We start from the raw sequence: 15,143 nt of genomic DNA, 5'->3' as shown, positions 1-15,143 counted from the left end.
GAGCCACCTAGCGGCTCTTATGTGACAGTGGCCACCAGTGTGCTATGTCAAGCTAATAATTGTTAGTTAAACATATAAATAAGGTTTACAACGCCTCATAGCAGGAGGCGTTTACTTTTTAGTGCAAAATGGAAAGCGTTCCCATACCGGGAGTCGAACCCGGGCCGCCTGGGTGAAAACCAGGAATCCTAACCGCTAGACCATATGGGACCTACTGACGGGTGTGGTCATTACCTATTTCTAAATGTCAGCCAAATCTCGATATTCTGGTAATTTTATGTTGCGAAAACACGGACACACTCGTAGACCTTGAGTTTAGTCGGTTTCACAAGAGTCCTGTACTGTTTACATTCTGTACTATCACATTTAAATAGTACTGCTTCTCAGCTGGCTACAGTATATCTCCTCATTTGTATTTGTAAGTATGCCAAAATAATTATTATAGACTTTTACAGTGTTTAATTATAATTAATAATTATATTAAGAGCTATCAGAAATTAATGAAATACATTTGCATTTTGCATTGCATTAATACTTCAATTTTTAAAAAGGAATTGCAAAATTAAATTTACTTTTTGCTTTCCCCTTTATGCCATCCATCTTGAGCCAATTTAATGAATCAATTTATTTAATCTTTACAAAATGTATCAGTTTAATAATTGATTATAACTGAACACTATTGGGAAAGGGGGTAGTGGTTAAAATGGGATTCATCAAAAGGAAAATATAATTTTGTACAGTTTTCTATGTGTACAACATCTATTGGAATAAAATGTGGAGAAATTACAGACAAAAAGCAGAGAGGAAGCTGCATTACCATTCAAAAGCACACGCAGGTGCTGTTTGACTGTAGGTAGGCCAAGTCAGAATAAGCCAGTCATTGAGACAGCTTGTAAATAGTTATATTTTACTGTACTTATACACTCAAAACCTTTCACCATTGCAGCAGACATTTTTGTCAAAGAGCCTCTAACAGAAGGCTGATAGACAATAAGATATACAACTACGGCGATGTAAATTTCCCGTATATGTGCGTGCGATCTCGTAAATCTCACACAAATACACAGAGGAAGTAGCAGGCAACTTGTTTGCACCTCTCTGTATTAAGCCACAGCATAATTTACATAAAGAGGAAGCCACAAACGAGTGTGTATCTGGGATGGTAGGTGGGATGGGGGAGTACATGATGTCATAGAAGGACAGATCAGGTTTATGCTGTGCAACTGGCTGTAAAGTCACATTTCTGGACGTGAAAGAGAAGCTCTGTCTCCCTCAGCATCTCCATCTACCTGCTCCTACAGCTCACACAGTGATCATGGACTCCAGCAGCATAGTGGTGGAACACATCTACCTCCTGGTCATCGTCACCCTCATCAGCGTACTTCAGAACGGTGAGAAAAAGCAAGAAGAAGCATCTTCTGTTACAAATAACACTCAATCCTAGTTTTTTTTTACTTTAAACCAGTAGTTAAATGTTGTTAAATTATGTTGTGATGACATTAATGATCTCTGTATTTTAAGCATTCTTTGCCCAGAAGGTAGAGAAGGAAGGCAACAATCAAAATGCCAAGACATCTGCTTTTGAACGAGTTTCTTGTGCCAAGTAAGTGCCCCTTCTTCGATACTCAGTTCCTCTGTTAATCTAATCTATGCCCGTGAAACAATGGATGGATTTGTGTTATTTTTGTTTCCTACTGTAACACTCATAAACATTTCATTTGGCAGTTCTCATTTGCCTGAACGCTCCCAGGTAGAGGGGGAAAAGCTGGTACAGAGCTAATTTGAATGCTTGCTGGGAAGGCGACAGTAGCCATTAGGACAACGTGTTTTATTCTTCCATCCTCTCAGGTGACTCATCAGCATTCGTAGGTCCTGTTAAAGTTACAGGAGTGAAAACTGCTCATACATTTGCAGCCTGTGGATGTTTCAAACTGGGGTCTCTGTTCAAATTTCAATCCAGGGATTACGAGCAACATAAAAGCAAGCTCGTTTCTCAAACTAAGCATAAAAAATGTGACTTTTCTACGCTTATTACAAAACCACTTGCCACATAAACGTTTGTCAAGTCAAGAGTGAATTCACCTGACTACTCAGATTCCTCATTTCAACAATCAAACAATCACTCAATTAATTGATAAGTTTACAGCTATTTTGTTCATTGATTTATCAAAAATGCCTAAGATTCTCTTGTTCCAGTTTCTCAAATGTCAGGATATGCCACTTTTCTCTGTTTCTATCATTGTAAATTGAATGTGATTGGGTTTTTGGACTGAAAATCTGAATATGTCACCTTGGGCTTTGGGAAATGTAACATTTTATAGACCACGCGATTAATCAGTTAATCAGAAAAATATCGTAGAAAAGGTTTCTAGAGTCATTCTCAATTGGGAATTCCCAATTGAGAATGACTTCCGGATGGGAGCCGAAACGTCTTGATTCTGAAAACAGTGTCCAGATGACTACGACTGAAACCTTTTCTACGATAGAACACTCCTGGACGAATGAGGGACTACACCGTCTTAATCAGAAAAATAGTAAACAAATAATGAAAATAATCATAAAATACAGCACTACAGATAATAATGCTTCAGGTTGCACACACTTCATCACTTAGATGTTCTTTGACAACTAGGCTAAAGCCTGAAATTCAAATCTAATATTTGAAGCTGCTCTCTCTATTAGTCCATGAGCAACAATGCACTTCCTGTTTTTAAAAGGAAATATGTGAGACACATCCTGTCCTGTAGGTAATGTGAGGATTTAAAAATGTGATGCAAACGTTTGGTGAAAGTTTAAAAATTACCCGTCTTTGTAATATCTCTTGCTCCTTACCCTGTTATACATTTCCAATTTAGAGCGATGTATTTAATTGCCTTTAGAATACAATTAACTCAGTCAATTTAGAGAGAGAAATTAAGTTGGGAGAGTTTTGGACATCGTTCCAGAAATCTTCTAAACCAGTGGTTTGTTGTGACGCCGCAAAACAAAGTACACTCTTATAAATAAGGGTTTCAAAAGGGTTTTTCCTGAAGGGCTAAGGTTACACCCAGAACCATTTGTCTCTGAAGAACCCTTTCTTCTAAAAAGAGTTCTTCAAGGGTTATATGTAAGACTATGGGTCCCATTAAGAATTTACTCCATCCAAAGAACCCTTTTTGGAAGAAAGAGTTGTTCAAGGATTGTTTAAAGCATGCGTGTTAAAAGATCCTCATCCTCAATTATCTGTGTGACGGCCCACATTTCCCATCATGCCTAGTGCTGGACTGAGTAGTTTGTTAAGTTTGCTGTTCCAAAATGTAAATGTAACTTTATGTTAGTGTTTGTAATGTGTCTGTTCAGAACAAGGTGGTTTATGTTGGTATTGTCATTGCTGGTTTATACTTTTAACCATTAGTGAGGCAGCTGTTTCTTGACCTGAGTTGTATTTTATCACATTGTTTTAAAATTTCTTGAGCTGTGTTAAATGTTATTTATTGGTAGATATTGCAGAGCACTGTTATTTGTCTCTCATTCTGTGCTGTTTGTCACAAAATGATTAGTTACGCTTATCAGAGGAAATTAGAATCTTTTATACAAGCCTGTTTCAAATAAAGGCCTTCTGCAGTTGAGAGTCCTGGTCACTACTTAAGGAAATTCAGTATGCATCAAAATCAGAATCAAAAATACTTTATTGATCCCCGAGGGGAAACTCTTTTGTTACAGCAGCTCGCCTTTATGTCAGTGCACACAGGAATAGAAGTACTAGCAAAAATATAACACTGTAATACAGGTCAGAAAATAAATGAAGTACCAAGTGGGTATAAGTATAAAATAAAATAAGTGTGAAGTACCAAGTGGGTTAACCGGCTGATAATAATAATATGGTATAAGGTATAGAATAGAAGGTAATAGTGCATTTCATCTAGATAAGGCCTTTGGAATATAAAAGGGTTCTTGGTAGAACCCCCTGGGTAGGTTCTTGTTTGCCCCCTTAGAAGGTGAAAAGGTTCTCGATAGAACCCCCAGAGAGGGTTCTGGGTGGAACCATTACACCATAGAAGAGTTCTCTGTAGAACCTCTGATAGGCCATTTCCACCAGCACGGAATCGGCTCTGTTCTGGTTTGTGGACCTAATTTTGAACCGTTCGCAGCATTTCGACCAAATATATATTTGTTTGGAACCTGAAAAGTTGGTTCCCAGCTGGAACCAAAAAATAGCAGGTTTTCCTTGCAAAACAAAGTTGGTGTGTGATATTCTACAGATTGCTGTGCATTGTGTAATGCCCTCTGTTGACACATCTTTTATTACAATGGTTCCGCTCAAAACTGGCAGAAACGCGGGCTGGTTCCCTAGATAGCACCAAGAATCCAAGAATCTTGAACAGAACCAGTTCAAGAACCAGAGCTAATTTGGTGGGAAAACACTATGATGGGTGTTCTAGGTTCTAGGTAGAACCCTCTGAAAGGGTTCCAGGTGAAATCTTTATAAATGGTTCTACCAGGAATCAAACAGGGTTCTCCTATGGGGACAAGCCAAAGAACCTTATGTGGTTCTAGTTAGCACCTTTATTTTATACGTGTGTACATGGGACCCCTAATCAGAGGTTATGGCCTTAGTGTGGACATGAGTTGTGAGCAGTTCAGCCAAAGACTTTTTAGGTTGTTTAATTTAGGGGTAAAAGATGTAAAAGTATCCAGTGTTTCACAAGGAAATTGCAAAAAGTCAGAAAAAATATGCAAATAATTGTGTAACAAATCAGCTCGTGACCCCTCACATTTATCTTGATAGATCTTGGTTGAGAACCACTGTTCTGAGGTATGGTGTTTTTTGGATAACTCTCCTGACGTGTGTGAGACTGGAAAAGGTTTGACAGACATGGTTCTGTGCAACATACTGTACCGATTATTGCAATTTATTGCAACAGCCAGTGTGTGCTGACTGAATGTGGACTCAGTTTTTCCTGGCTTACCATTTCAACTTTGTTCCACCAACACTCAGAAAGCCAAACTGGGTTTTGTAGCTCATACACTGTTTTATACCTTTTTCACAGCCACTTCTGCTCTGCAGTTTCAAAACATTTCCAAACAGCCATAGAAAAAAGGGTTCAGCATCAGTTGACCATGCAGTCAGTAACAGATTGGCGGATTGCTTCATAGTGTCTCATTGCATGCAACTTCCTTGAAATGTGCTAACAGTTTTTATTAACGCTTCTTCCAGTCGTAACTGCATGGATGCTTATCCCACTTTCCTGGCAGTGATGTGGTGTGCCGGTCTGTGCCTCAGTCAAGGTAATCATTAATCAGTTACTGTAAACGAGACAGTCACACTTTTGTACTCTTATTACTTAAATTATCACGTAAATTCAACTGAGGAAAGACAGGCAGACATTTAAGAGTAGTTTTTGATCTATAGATGTCTGATTTATGTATAGGTGACTTCTTTACCAATGTTTGAGAAGCAGCAAATTTAGAACTGCGCTTATAGAAACATTTAACACTATACGGCTCAAAGTATGTGGACCTTTGAGCAACACAACCATACAGTACATGATTGTTAAACATCTCATTTCAAAACCTTGGGCATTAATATGCTGCTATATCAGCCTCCGCTCTTCAGAGAATGTTTTCCACATAATGTTTTGGTGCCTGGCTGCAGGCATTTGTTCCCATTCAGACACAAGAGCATGAACAATTTCAGGCATTGACGTACGACGATCAGACCCGGCTCACAGTTAGAGTCCCAAATTCATTCATTGAGGTCAGGGCAGGCCACTAACCTCGGAAAACCATTTCTTCATGGACTTCACTTCATGGGCAAATGGTAAAAATACTGTATATTTAACTCAAACTAAGGTCACATGTACACTGTTTCACCACTATTTTTTTCAGGAATGTTAACCTTTTATACACTACAGTTTATCAGCAGCAGCCCTTTAAGCATACGTTAACACTTATTTAATCCACTTTAACAAGAGACCTTTCTACTTGCAAAGGAAAACATACTGGCCATTATCTGAGAGCTTCGCTGGCAGCCATGTTTAATGGGCTACACTGCAGAGTTTACTCACAACTAACACGATAAGATCACAAATAAAAACGACATTCTGTGTGGGTCACATTGCCACATGATAGAAGCACACTGTTGTGTGAAATATCATTGTATGCTCTGTCATTAAGACTTCCATTAACTGGTAAAAAAAAAAAAAAAAAAAAAGAAAAAAGGAGCCTAGCCCAAACCATTAAACAGCCCTAGACCAAAAGAGGACAGGGGTGTCCATATACTTTTGGCCATATAGTTTCTTATGGAACCACATAGAGGTTATATACAAGATAATTTTTTTTTCTTCTGTCATCTGTTTGAAGCTCCTGCTGCCTTTGCCGGGATCATCTATCTTGTAGTCAGGCAGAAGTACTTTGTTGGATACATGGGACAAACCTCTCAAAGGTAAATGAACACAAGCAATCTACGTATGTTCTTTGTGTGTGTAGAGGCATGGTCTAACTAACGTTTCTTCCACATGTCTTTGTAGCACCCCGGGCTACCTGTTTGGAAAACGCGTCATCTTCTTCCTGTTCCTGATGTGTATTGTGGGCACCTTCAACTATCTGCTGACGCACTACTATGGCAGCAACTATAAAGAATACGTAGAAACCATCACCAGCGCTGCATCTGCTCTTCTCCTCCTCCCTTAGTCCAGTGTGGGTCACATAATGGCAACAACACTTCCCCAGATTTATCTCTTAACTGGTGAGACCTGTATGAAACTGAAGTAAAACTCTGTGTTTTCTAAAAGAGCATTTATTGTATTTGAGTTTGCTAAAAAATAAAAACTTCTCATGAACAAATGTTGATTCTTAAGTACAAAAGTCTATAAAACTTTGATTCTGTATTAAGAGATTTGACCCCTTCAACCCCTCATAATCAAGTGAGGTAAATGGCAACCCCCCCACCTTTAAAAATAATCTTCATGGAATTCAGAATTTCCTTGTCAGTGGTTTCCACCCACTGAAACATCTAGACCCAATGGCGATTATAAGGTAGTTCCTGCAGTCCCAGGAGGTAAGCTGATCCTTCACCTGGCAACCATTTGTCTGTTGCTCGAGAAACTTTCTTGAGGAAAAAGACCCAGACTCCATCAAAAAACGTCATCCACTGCTGGCTCATGTCTGCCTCAACTTTAATGGTAACAGATTTGAGAAAAGACAAGTTAGACAAGTGCCTATGCACACTGACAATGAACAGAAAATGTTAAGATTAATATCAACATGTAATAAGAAGAATAAGAGACACTTGCCTTAAATTTTCTTTTGCTGAAGCCAAACCAGTGTGGGAAGTCAAATAGGGCATCAGAATAGTATTTGAGGGTGAAGGAGGCGTCTCTCCACACAGGTTTGACTTTTGTTAGTTTATCAGTTATGATGTGGATGTTTTTTGCTGCCCAGCTCTCCAGTAGTTCAGTCAAGTCAATCTGATATAAGGAAAAGTCACATTCAATACCAAAATCAACAAATAATCACAAAAATACAGTAACTCCTGGACCATACAGAACAACATCTAATTGACAGAAAAACCATAAAGTCCTGCTTACATCCACCCTGTAGCTTTCCCCAGCAACAGAGGTGATGGTCCAGTCCAGGCCTCTCTCCATCTGCCACTTGATGAAAGGATCGTTGCCGTCAATGGACACCACGTACTGCTGCAGCACTGATACATACAGGGATGAAGATAATTCATGAGGAAAACAGGGAAGAAGACAGAAAGGAGAAAAGTGCAGAAAAACAGGTTGTCATGTGGCATAAGCACTGTGCTGCCATTGTAATCTCTCTACTCCACCCATTGCAAAGTTTGGAGGCCAAGATGAGTCACCCATAACACCAAATTGCACGACCCACCTAAGCAGCCTAGAGCTGTAAAGTACACGCTGGGTTCAAAAATGCTATTTTGTGCAAACTAAAATGCCAGTGGTGCCTTTGAGGACCATGTCTTTTTTCACTGTGTAATTATTTCAGTGTAATTACACACAAATTGGACAGTTCAGGTTACCTCTGGCTTCATTAGCTGCCTGTTTGTTAGTCGCTGAAAGGTTTTCTTCGCAGGCAGACATCAGCAGATAGATCCGCTTGGACAACAGACTCTTCCTCATGCTGGTGTACTCCCATAGATTGTGCATTTTAGCTTTCCTGTTTTGGAAATCAAATCAGACATGTGAGTTTGTTTAGATATGTGTATAAATATATGCGTGTATTTATACAAGTGAGGTAAATGGCAACCCCCAATGCCTCAGCATTCCCATGCAGTCGACTTTACTCTCACCTTCCCAGCGAGTTCTGGAAAACTATTTTTCCTCTGCAGGACTCGAAGTCATCGATGAGCACCAGGCTCTTCTCGGGATCGCTGTGGACTCGGTAACCCGAACCGAGGACCTCCACGGAGAAACCGGCCGGAGGTTTTCTCAAGAACTCTTCTACTTCTGTCGCTCTCATCGCTCTCATCCTGCTGTAGGACGCTTTGTTTTTCTTCATGGTGTCACGCTTTTCTCCAGTGAGTCCTGCTGCTGCTGCTGCTGCTTAAATTATCTGACTCAAGTCTGCAGCTTTAATAAGGTCCAACCACTGTCAAGGTAGATATGGTTACACAATAAGACTTCCGGTCACCTTTGGCCAAAATAAATCCCCTCACTAGGAATACTTGATGTGTTGTCGCTTGGTCGTTTAAGTCATTTATCGGTAACACTTTATATTACAACCCTCGATTTAAAACTTACACTTTCTCGTATGAATCCGTAGCCTATGTCTACATATAAAATCCTTTCCGGTTCCTACTTAAATTTAGGTATAGTCGAAGTAAACAAAACAACGAGGAACAAGGGAGTAACAACAACAGGTAAGTATTTTATCAGTACGAGGAAGTTACACCGTACATTCAGGGAAATTGCATGGTTGGCTAAAGTTACACTCTAAAACGTGGGCTGTATTATAAAGTGTTAGTAGTAGCCTAGTCCTGATGTGATATGAGTAGTCAATTAATCTTTTAGTCGACTGAGAACGTATTAATTGTAAAAGTCATTTATCAAGTAAAAATGCCTAGTTTATATAATTGTGAATATGGTTTTGGACTGTTGCTCAGACAAAGCAAGACATTTTTAAGACATGACCTTGGCTCTAAAAAATTGTTATTGGTCTTTTTCCACTATTTCCATTTAATTGAGCAAACAAATAATAAATTAATTGAGAAAATAATTGTAACGATAGCAAAGTACAAACGTAAAGATAAAGACCATATTCGGGGGGATGTTGCTAATTTCAAGATTGTGCTTTGCAGATGTAACAGATTATCTACTTGGTTGACATGGTGTCTGAATTAAAAAATATACATACATATCGGTAATGTCTCAGATATCTAATGTTTTCCATTAATGTTGTTGTCACCCCCCAAAAAAGTAACAATCGCGTTTTTATTTTGAAGGCAATTGTATTTACTTCCTGTTTCATTATCCATGACCCATCGGGTGTGACAGCTCTTCCAAATATACTTCTGAGGACTTTATTAACTGATCAAGGCTCTTCCAAATACACATACATACATGCATACATAACGCATACATAAGTAAGCAACTAAGTAAATGATAATTATAAATAAACAAGTAAAACAAATCAATGAATAAGAAAGTCTATATATACTGTGTATGTATGTATATATATATATATATATATATATATATATATATATATATATATATATATATATATAAACTATATTGTTTAATTTTGTTGAGACTTGAAGACTAATAACGCTGGAATGTAGCCTACGACTTTATGGGAAGCACAATAATAACAGCAGGGGGACATTTGAACCCTTGAAGGAAAAGTACAGCACCTAATTTGAAACACTGGTAAATTCTGAGTCTTCAGATAAAGTGACCCAGTTGTGTTAGAGTGAATTATAGCAGCCCGTCTCTCACATTTGGATTTATTTCCACACAGTTCACTATATCCCCACAAAAATGTGAACACTCACAGCTGCGGTTACAAATACCATCCTGTTTAATCTTTGTGGCCAAGACGTCCATGTTTAGGCTGCGTGGTCAGGAGACAGTTGACTCATTTGTTCTGGATGTCGCCACCAGTCTGCATGGCCTACAACAAAAAACATGCTTTCAGACTCCTTTCTGGACACCTGTTCCTCATGTGAGACTGTAAACAATACCTTATAAGGAACAATAAACCATAATGGTTTGCCCTGTAATACATTGTATGTGAAGGACAGAGACACAATATCACCAACATGTGCACAATCTAAAGCAATACATTATCCCTCTCCAACAACACAACCTCTGTAAAGCTCATAAAAGTTCAGTTTGGCCTTAGCTGCTCTCAGATCAGTACAGAGATTTAAGTCAGTGGATTGTGGAGGTTTGTGGAAAAATAACTTTATGGCACAACCCAGACTTCTGCCATGATAATGACAATTTTAATTTGTGTGTGTGTGTGTAAAAGACTGGCATCTATCAGTCATGTGCAGATGTTATAAAGTATTTCTGATTCTGATTATGGTGCTTCCTACTTATAAACAACGCAAATAATGGATATTTTAAAACTGTTGTATGGTTCGTAGATAAGGAAAAACCAAAAGGCTGAATGGGAGGCATCACGCTGCAAGCAGAGATGAATATGTTGTCTAAGCTCATGGACTCCTCTGCTGCATTGTTGTTTTGTCCTTTAAAAGTCAAATAATATAAAAGTAAATGACTTCACTTTAATGAACCCATGCCTCAGGTCAGTGGAGCTTGTTTTTGGTACAGCTCAGTCCACAGCGTCAACATCATCCACACAGAGACATGAGTGTAACATATCACACAATACGCAGTTTTCACAGACAGAGAAAAAAAAGCTGCATGTTCATATAGCACATTGTGTAGGTGAAACGGTATAGTTGTAGATAAAAGCCCTATTTGTAGACTGGAGACCTGAAGCAATGTAGTCTAATCTTTACTATACTGTTTTATAAGTTTCCATATAAATATAAATCTCATATAAATAGACATCAGTGCTGGGAGAAAAAATCTGATACTTTAGAATGTAAAATTAGCAACACCACCATGTAAAATAACATCAATACAATGTACTTAAAATACTCATTAGGCAGCAGAATGTCAGTGTTATATGATCCTATAATACTGGATTATTATAACTGATAAACCAATATGCAAGCAGCATTTTAATGTTGTATCTGGTCAAGGTGGAGCTAATTTATAATTAAATTAACTACTTTATATTATATGCTGTTGGGTAGTCTAATATATATTCATCAGACAATCATATTTGAACTTACAAGGTACAAGGTAATGTATTTATCATTTTACAACACAAGGCTGTATAATGAAATGAAAGTTTGTAGTCCCTTAATGCTACACACAGAGCTAGAACATAACAGATAATTCAATTCATACTAAGATAGGGTAATATATAAAATAAATTAAATTAAATTCAACAATGTAAACAGCTATTTATATACATAGCCTGCACTATACACCCAGGAAATGATTCTGCAGCGCATTTTTAGAGAATAGTGATGATAATATGGTGTCCATCTTCACATAAAAAGAAAATCATTATCTTCTAGGTAACTATTAACTATAGCCTAGCTGTCTGTAGCGTAGTAAATAGTACAATATTTGTCTTTGAAATGTAACGTAGTAGAGTAGAGCTATAAAGAAAATAGCAATAGGCTACTTAAGTACCTCAAAAGTGTACTTATTATGGCCCACATAAATAAAACTGTACTACTTTTGAGGTGTGAGTAGGTTTAAAATGAATCATTTACTGTGGCTAAACGTGGAAAAACTTGCCTGTTAGTATAACTTCCATTATGTATTTTATATATTATATCAAAATGACAGGACACAATATTATTCTGGTGTACTGAGCTACAGTATGTCATGGTAGTAACCAAATAATTTAGTGTCCGCTAAAGGTCGCTAAAGCTCTGCACCATAGACTGTATACAGACGAACACAGTTCTGCCAGTACAGGAATGTAGCTAACCAATTTCTCCAGTTCGCCATGAAAAGACGGTGATTTCAAACAGAAAACAGCAGCCACGGGAACCATGTCACACCATAATGTGGTTAACGGATGCAAACTGGTCGCTGCGCTTCTTCTTTGGCTTGGTAAGTGGGATCAATGCCCTACCGAGGCAGCTACTGTTAGCTAAACCGTTAGCATTAAGCTGGATACACTGCGTCAGGCCGGCTGAAAAACACCGGAAGTTGCTTCGATTTGGCCTTCAAAGTAAAGTTATCAATGTAATAAAACGATACACAGAGTACATTCCAGTTTTGAAAATGTATCAATGCATATCTTTCACTTCAAATGACCCAGTTGAGTTGTTCATCCGTGTCGTCGTGGTGATTGCGTTGGTACAAAATATGACAAAATATTGGACTGTTTTATTTTGAAGTGCTAAACAGGAAATTGCAGTTTTTGTTCTGGGTTTCTTGACGCATAACAAACATGCAGGTGGTCCTGTGGGGTTTCTGTAAACAAGAGGCAATTTAAAGTATAAGTTAATCAATCAATCTGATATCAAAGCTATTTTCCATCTGCAAGTATACCTCCTGGAAAAGTATGCACAGATTACACAGAAGTCTTCATGGGAAGAATGAAGATGATTATCTAGTGAAATAGAACTTCACGTCACCTTTTCTTAAACAGTAGCTTTAGTTTTGCAGATGAAAGTTGCCGGCCAATTGCAACAAGATATTTGTGTGCCATTGTAATCAGCCAGTATTTGCTTTTAAAAAAATATAGCTCAAGTGTTCTGAAACTGAATTATCATTAATAAATGAAAAGCCCTGCACACCCAGTTACTCAGGCCAATTTGACCTCTGCTCAGGTTTAAAGAGGGCGGAGATACACTGGGAACTGCATGAGGTCACCAAACTCTATGTACTGGTGAATGATTAAGGTGTAAGTTGTCCTGACTTAACCTATCAGGGGCAACAAAACTAATAGTTTATACAGGCCCACATAGCTCTGAGAAGAGGTCAACACAGATAAAAACAACACAGCTAAAAAACTTATATTTAAGAATTCATAAGTGCCTTCCCATAAAATAAGGTTTTCAGAAAGGATTTAAAAGATGTTAATGATGTAGCCTGTCTGATTTCAATAGGCAGACTGTGCCACAGTCTGGGGGCTCTAACATAAATAAGTGAAAACACCTGTTGGGGTGTAACATGGGTGTGCAATGCCTTTAAAATAGACACTGGAAAATAAACTTTTTTAGACCTGGACTTATAAAAAGATGTTTTACAAAATGCTTATCATATTATTAGTTATCATAGTTATATTCATGTTAATGCCCTAGACCCTGTTCACCTTTCATAATAGCAGAAAAAAAGTTGCTTGAAATATCCAATACAAATTGGGCCCAGTCGGTTATTTACCACAGCAGTTAGTGACAGACGTAATGGAGTTTAATTTTGCAATATGATTTGTTTTCTTCCAAGAATGGCAGCTCTACCTATTCATAGCAGGCACCTGTTGGTTTGTTTTTCCCCGTAGTGATGAAGGGGCTGGTATCAAGTGAAAAAGTGAAGTTGAGGCAAACTATAATAATGTAATATAATATATAATAATAATAACACATACAGAACCTTCTATATAGATTGAAAAGACATAAAATCACCTACATGGCCCTGTATTTCACACAGGGCCATGAAGGTTTGGATTTTGTTTTCCCTTAATAATAACAACCTTCATTTAAACACTGCATTTTGTGTTTACTTGTGTTATCTTTGACTAATATTTACATTTGTTTGATGATCTGAAACATTTAAGTGTGACAAACATGCAAAAAAATAAGAAATCAGGAAGGGGGCAAACACTTTTTAACACCACTGTATCTCTACCCTTGGCATAGACTGACATGCTTATATACACATTAAACTTGTTGACTCATATATGTAGGATATGTTTACCACCACAAATCCTACACATTGAGCAGTAGAAACTACAGCTGCCCTGGTTTCAAAGTCTGTTTTGAGTTTTACTGGATTCAAAGTCTCAGAGTCTTATTACATGTCATACTGTGACAGATGTGTCAAGATGTTAAAAGTTGGCAAAGTGGTTTCTGTCCTGTGTTGATATACAGTTTGTACTTGTTATGGTTTGTCAAGCCGGAGGCAGAGGTTCAGTTCAGTGTTTTAATGAAAAAATGCAAGGGCTTACATGGATTGTCAGGCAGGCAGAGAGCAAACCAGGAAAGGCAGTCCAACAAAGGCAAACAATTCCGACAGGTAGCAGGCAAAGTCCAAAATCCATGAAAGGTCCGAGAGAAACAGAAGATAATCCAGTAGAACACACAAGTAACCAAGGCCGGGACGCTTGACAAAAGACAGACAAACTGACACAGAATAAAGAACGCACACAGTCTTATAGACACTCAGGTGAGGGGAGACAATGAGACACAATCAAAACTGAGGGGAAAGGCAAACAAAGACTGGGAGCAGAACTACAACACACATGAGGGAAGGAGAATATTTATACAAAATAAAACAGGAAATAACATACATAAACCCTCAAACCATGAGAGTACTATATTTAAAGTGAAGACGAGTATATTCGCATAGAAATATTTGCTTATTAACGGACTTCAACTAGCTATGTCCATTATTCATTGATGTGTCTATTAGTTTTTGATTTAAAAAGTAATAGTATAGTAATAGTGTCATCACAGTTTCCTGGAGCTCAAGGTGACATGTTCAATTAGCTTGTTTTATCTGACAAACAGTCCAAAACCCCAAAATATTTTTCATTGATCAGCTGATCTGGTCAAATCGACTAAAAGATTAATTTGCTCATGTTCATGCATTTTAATGACATTATGATAACACTGTTGCTTCTTTTCAAGGTCCCTCTGCTGGAGACAATACAGGTCGTGCTCATGTAAGTGCTGACCCCAAATTCTTGCTGCGATTATGCTTCATCATATGGCTCAGCAGTGTGTATCAGACTTAACAAGAATCCCTCTGACTCCCTGCAGGCAGCAGAGCTCCAGGAGCACACCGCACACAGCTCTGTTGGTGAGTGAGGGATTTCACTGCAGATGGTCTGATATTTTGTCCACAGTGACACAGAATTTTGGAAACCAAAACAGTTAT

At 38.1% G+C, this 15,143-nt stretch overlaps 3 protein-coding genes and 1 non-coding gene across 8 annotated transcripts in view; 2 read left to right on the top strand and 2 right to left on the bottom strand.

The window, feature by feature from the left end:
• Nucleotides 1-138: 138 nt before the first annotated feature.
• trnae-uuc lies at nt 139-210 on the bottom strand. The gene has a single exon. It is a non-coding gene; the product is annotated as a tRNA-Glu (tRNA).
• Nucleotides 211-1,136: 926 nt separating this feature from the next.
• Nucleotides 1,137-6,825, top strand: LOC122888127 (arachidonate 5-lipoxygenase-activating protein). Its single transcript, XM_044222155.1, has 5 exons — nt 1,137-1,391; nt 1,522-1,603; nt 5,198-5,268; nt 6,343-6,424; nt 6,510-6,825. Exons 1-5 carry the CDS (start codon nt 1,316-1,318, stop codon nt 6,670-6,672), a joined length of 474 nt encoding a protein of 157 aa, XP_044078090.1. The 5' UTR covers nt 1,137-1,315; the 3' UTR covers nt 6,673-6,825.
• LOC122888126 (mesenteric estrogen-dependent adipogenesis protein-like) lies at nt 6,759-14,479 on the bottom strand. Of its 2 annotated transcripts, none has more exons than XM_044222153.1 (7): nt 14,212-14,479; nt 9,998-10,116; nt 8,294-8,592; nt 8,024-8,160; nt 7,569-7,684; nt 7,275-7,448; nt 6,759-7,155 (listed from the first exon to the last, which is right to left on the bottom strand). In XM_044222153.1, the coding sequence occupies exons 3-7, from the start codon at nt 8,500-8,502 to the stop codon at nt 7,141-7,143; spliced, it is 651 nt and encodes a 216-aa protein (XP_044078088.1). In that variant the 5' UTR covers nt 8,503-8,592; nt 9,998-10,116; nt 14,212-14,479; the 3' UTR covers nt 6,759-7,140. The 2 variants fall into 2 exon arrangements, with proteins under 2 accessions (XP_044078088.1, XP_044078089.1); XM_044222154.1 differs by lacking the exon at nt 14,212-14,479 and adding an exon at nt 12,025-12,153.
• Nucleotides 8,728-15,143, top strand: part of b3glctb (beta 3-glucosyltransferase b) — a 26,740-nt gene continuing 20,324 nt past the window's right edge. For 2 of the 4 annotated variants that reach the window (XM_044222151.1, XM_044222149.1), the window contains exons 1-3: nt 8,728-8,863; nt 14,894-14,928; nt 15,026-15,065. In XM_044222151.1, coding sequence (XP_044078086.1) covers nt 8,770-8,863; nt 14,894-14,928; nt 15,026-15,065 — 169 coding nt within the window. In that variant the 5' untranslated portion in view covers nt 8,728-8,769. Of the gene's footprint in view, nt 8,864-12,012; nt 12,150-14,893; nt 14,929-15,025; nt 15,066-15,143 lie in introns of those variants that run through there. The other 2 variants (XM_044222152.1, XM_044222150.1) reach the window with 1 other exon arrangement.

The sequence above is a fragment of the Siniperca chuatsi genome, linkage group LG14 (assembly GCF_020085105.1).
Source record: "Siniperca chuatsi isolate FFG_IHB_CAS linkage group LG14, ASM2008510v1, whole genome shotgun sequence".
Taxonomy (NCBI): domain Eukaryota; kingdom Metazoa; phylum Chordata; class Actinopteri; order Centrarchiformes; family Sinipercidae; genus Siniperca; species Siniperca chuatsi.
Note: the sequence above shows the minus strand (reverse complement) of the source record. Positions and strands in the feature narration are given on the sequence as shown.